Source organism: Mangifera indica, unplaced genomic scaffold (assembly GCF_011075055.1).
Source record: "Mangifera indica cultivar Alphonso unplaced genomic scaffold, CATAS_Mindica_2.1 Un_0073, whole genome shotgun sequence".
NCBI classification, from domain to species: Eukaryota; Viridiplantae; Streptophyta; class Magnoliopsida; order Sapindales; family Anacardiaceae; genus Mangifera; species Mangifera indica.
In genome coordinates this window covers 112,331-113,700 of record NW_025401165.1, presented here as the reverse complement: position 1 = coordinate 113,700, position 1,370 = coordinate 112,331, and the positions used below count along the sequence as shown (strand labels likewise).

The 1,370-nt window shown below is 38.0% G+C and overlaps 1 protein-coding gene across 1 annotated transcript; it reads left to right on the top strand.

Annotated features, from left to right (window-relative positions):
• The first annotated feature begins 487 nt into the window (after window positions 1-487).
• On the top strand, window positions 488-1,370 carry LOC123207344. The gene is made up of 3 exons (XM_044624722.1): window positions 488-723; window positions 812-945; window positions 1,034-1,370. The coding sequence occupies exons 1-3, from the start codon at window positions 530-532 to the stop codon at window positions 1,105-1,107; spliced, it is 402 nt and encodes a 133-aa protein (XP_044480657.1). The 5' UTR covers window positions 488-529; the 3' UTR covers window positions 1,108-1,370.

Genomic DNA, 1,370 nt, shown 5'->3' with positions numbered 1-1,370 from the left:
AAGTTTCTATTATAAAATCTGAACTAATACGATGGAATTATATGAACAGTCAGGCTTTAAACTCCACAACTTGCCTGTGGTTAAATTATTTGGTTTGGTGGCTTCCTAACATAAAGTTTTATGTGGGTCAAGATTAGGCCTGAGACGACGCTTATTGGGCTGGGTCTAACTTGATGATGGGTCAGTTGATCTGTTCAGGCCTTGTGATTTTCTAAGCTTTTTTTTTTTTAATCTTCACAAAAAAGCGAAAAAGTGTAGCTCCTGCGTAATGTTTAGTAGGAGTCCAGGTGCCAACCTGACAAAACACCATGCAATGCAAGGCTTTGCCTTCAAAGTCCTCTCAGCTCGACACGTAACGTCATAATCCTACGTATTATGGCGATGTGAATGGGGATTTCTGTTAGCCATGTAGAAAGACCAGGATCACTCTGTTGAACCGACTAAATATAGCACATTTTTCATCTGTCTATCGGTCAGTCTCTCAATTCCCGTATTTAAATAGCATTATCTAAATATCATCAATTCAAAAATGAATCAAGCTATCAGATCATTTACAGCCAATCCACTAACAGTTCTCTCGTCTCCTCTTCCATATAGATTTGGCCAAAAAGCTTCAGTAGTTAAATTTAGGCAGCTAACTACTCAGTATAGGCGACCTGAGAATTCATCAAGCATGGAAAGTAAAGAGAAAAAGGACCCCAATAACACGCAAGAGAAATCAGGGTTAGTTGATTACGTCTCTATATATGATTTTATTTATTTCATTACTTTATCAACTTTAATTTCTGGGGTGTGTTGATGTGTGATTAAGGGACGTGATGTCTCATTCATTTGGAGAGGGATATTCTACGAGGTCTGATGAAGAAGGGTTTGGTGGGACCTGTGGAAGCAATCAGTTCCTTCCTAAAGATGAATCAGAGAAAGGAATTCATGAAAATCACCCAGGTAATTAAGTAGTGCCTTCTCTTCTGCAGTAAGATGAACAATGAGTCGTCTTAAAATTTCCTGATGGTGATGTTTTTGGGTTTTGAAGCTTATGACAAGACCCAAGGAAGCGAAGTGAAGGAGAAGGAAAAGGGTCGGCATCAGACCCAAGCATCAAACTAGATGGGGAAATTGGCTCAGTGTTAACTTTCATGTATTCTTGGCTAAGTTTTCGTACATTAGCATTCCTCAATCCAATGCACTTTGTTGCATAACTGCAACTCTTTTTTTTACCATCTCAATAATGGAACACGTTTTATGTTTTTCTTTGAATATTTATAGACAACTTACCAGTTCTATATAAGTAGTTGTACAGAGCCAGCTCCTCGATCTTTCATTCTTAATAAAACAAAGACGAGTCAGGATGATCCATAAATTTTCAGATA

What these genes read in the sequence shown, in the direction of transcription:
- LOC123207344 (XM_044624722.1), top strand. Translation starts at nt 530, where the DNA reads ATGAATCAAGCTATCAGATCATTTACAGCCAATCCACTAACAGTTCTC. An exon ending in AACACGCAAGAGAAATCAGG is followed by an intron (nt 724 to 811) that starts GTTAGTTGATTA and finishes TGTGTGATTAAG; the next exon opens with GGACGTGATGTCTCATTCAT. An exon ending in AATTCATGAAAATCACCCAG is followed by an intron (nt 946 to 1,033) that starts GTAATTAAGTAG and finishes TGGGTTTTGAAG; the next exon opens with CTTATGACAAGACCCAAGGA.